Source organism: Propithecus coquereli, unplaced genomic scaffold, assembly GCF_000956105.1.
Source record: "Propithecus coquereli isolate 6110/MARCELLA unplaced genomic scaffold, Pcoq_1.0 Scaffold2, whole genome shotgun sequence".
Lineage (NCBI taxonomy): Eukaryota > Metazoa > Chordata > Mammalia > Primates > Indriidae > Propithecus > Propithecus coquereli.
Window position 1 is genome coordinate 3348654 of NW_012144966.1, and position 815 is coordinate 3349468.

At 37.4% G+C, this 815-nt stretch overlaps 1 protein-coding gene across 1 annotated transcript in view; it reads left to right on the forward strand.

The window, feature by feature from the left end:
- Positions 1 to 3: 3 nt before the first annotated feature.
- The window catches only part of ANKRD46 (ankyrin repeat domain 46), a gene marked incomplete at its 5' end in the record, with an annotated part of 22527 nt that continues 21715 nt past the window's right edge, over positions 4 to 815 (forward strand). The window contains one exon of the mRNA XM_012643527.1: positions 4 to 95. Within this exon, the coding sequence (XP_012498981.1) occupies positions 4 to 95 (92 nt within the window). The remainder of the gene's footprint in view (positions 96 to 815) is intronic.

Here is an 815-nt window from a genome sequence, read left to right on the forward strand (position 1 = left end):
GCCACAGATTATCAAGGAAACACAGCTCTTCACCTTTGTGGCCATGTGGATACTATTCAATTCTTAGTTTCCAATGGACTCAAAATCGATATTTGGTAAGTTCTCTGTGATTTTTGAAGTCTAATCATTTCTTCACGTTAGTCTCTCAATTTATAGTCTAATCTGTGAGTCTCTGATTTTGTTTCCTCATTGATCAATGGTAATAACAAGTTCAGAAAGGCATTTAGGACAGTGTTATCTTGTTAGGTGAGTGAGGGAACAAGGGAATGACTTCTAGATTTATGCTGAAGCAGTGTAATTTTATCTATGAAAATAGTGGCCCGTTTCTGCTACTAATTAATTGTATAGTGTAAGACAGGGAAAAAGAAGAAAAAAGTAACTTTTGTTAAAAATCTGTGAGCTAGACTGTGTTTACTTATGTTAGCTCATTTAATCCTCAGAGTGAATAACTGTCTCGGTAGCTGTTATCTTCATTTTACAGATGAGATAGTTGAGACAAAAAGGATTAAATGATTTGACAAAGGTCACAGAGTTTGTAAGGGACGGAGCTGGAATTTGCACCTAGTTCCACTGACTCCAAAGCTCATGTGCCTTCTGTCATGTTTCGTGCTAGTTTCATGATCTTTCCAGGGTCCACAGTCCTTTTTAGACTGAACCAGGGTTTTGTGTGTGTTTGTTTTAGGGATACCCTGTTTCTTGAGTGGGAAAGATGTCAAGACCACTGAGCTTGACCTTTAAATTACAGTTACATGCTGCCCTAATTTATTGGTACCATAATGCCCCTGAATCTGAAAAGACAGTAGATGGTTCTATTA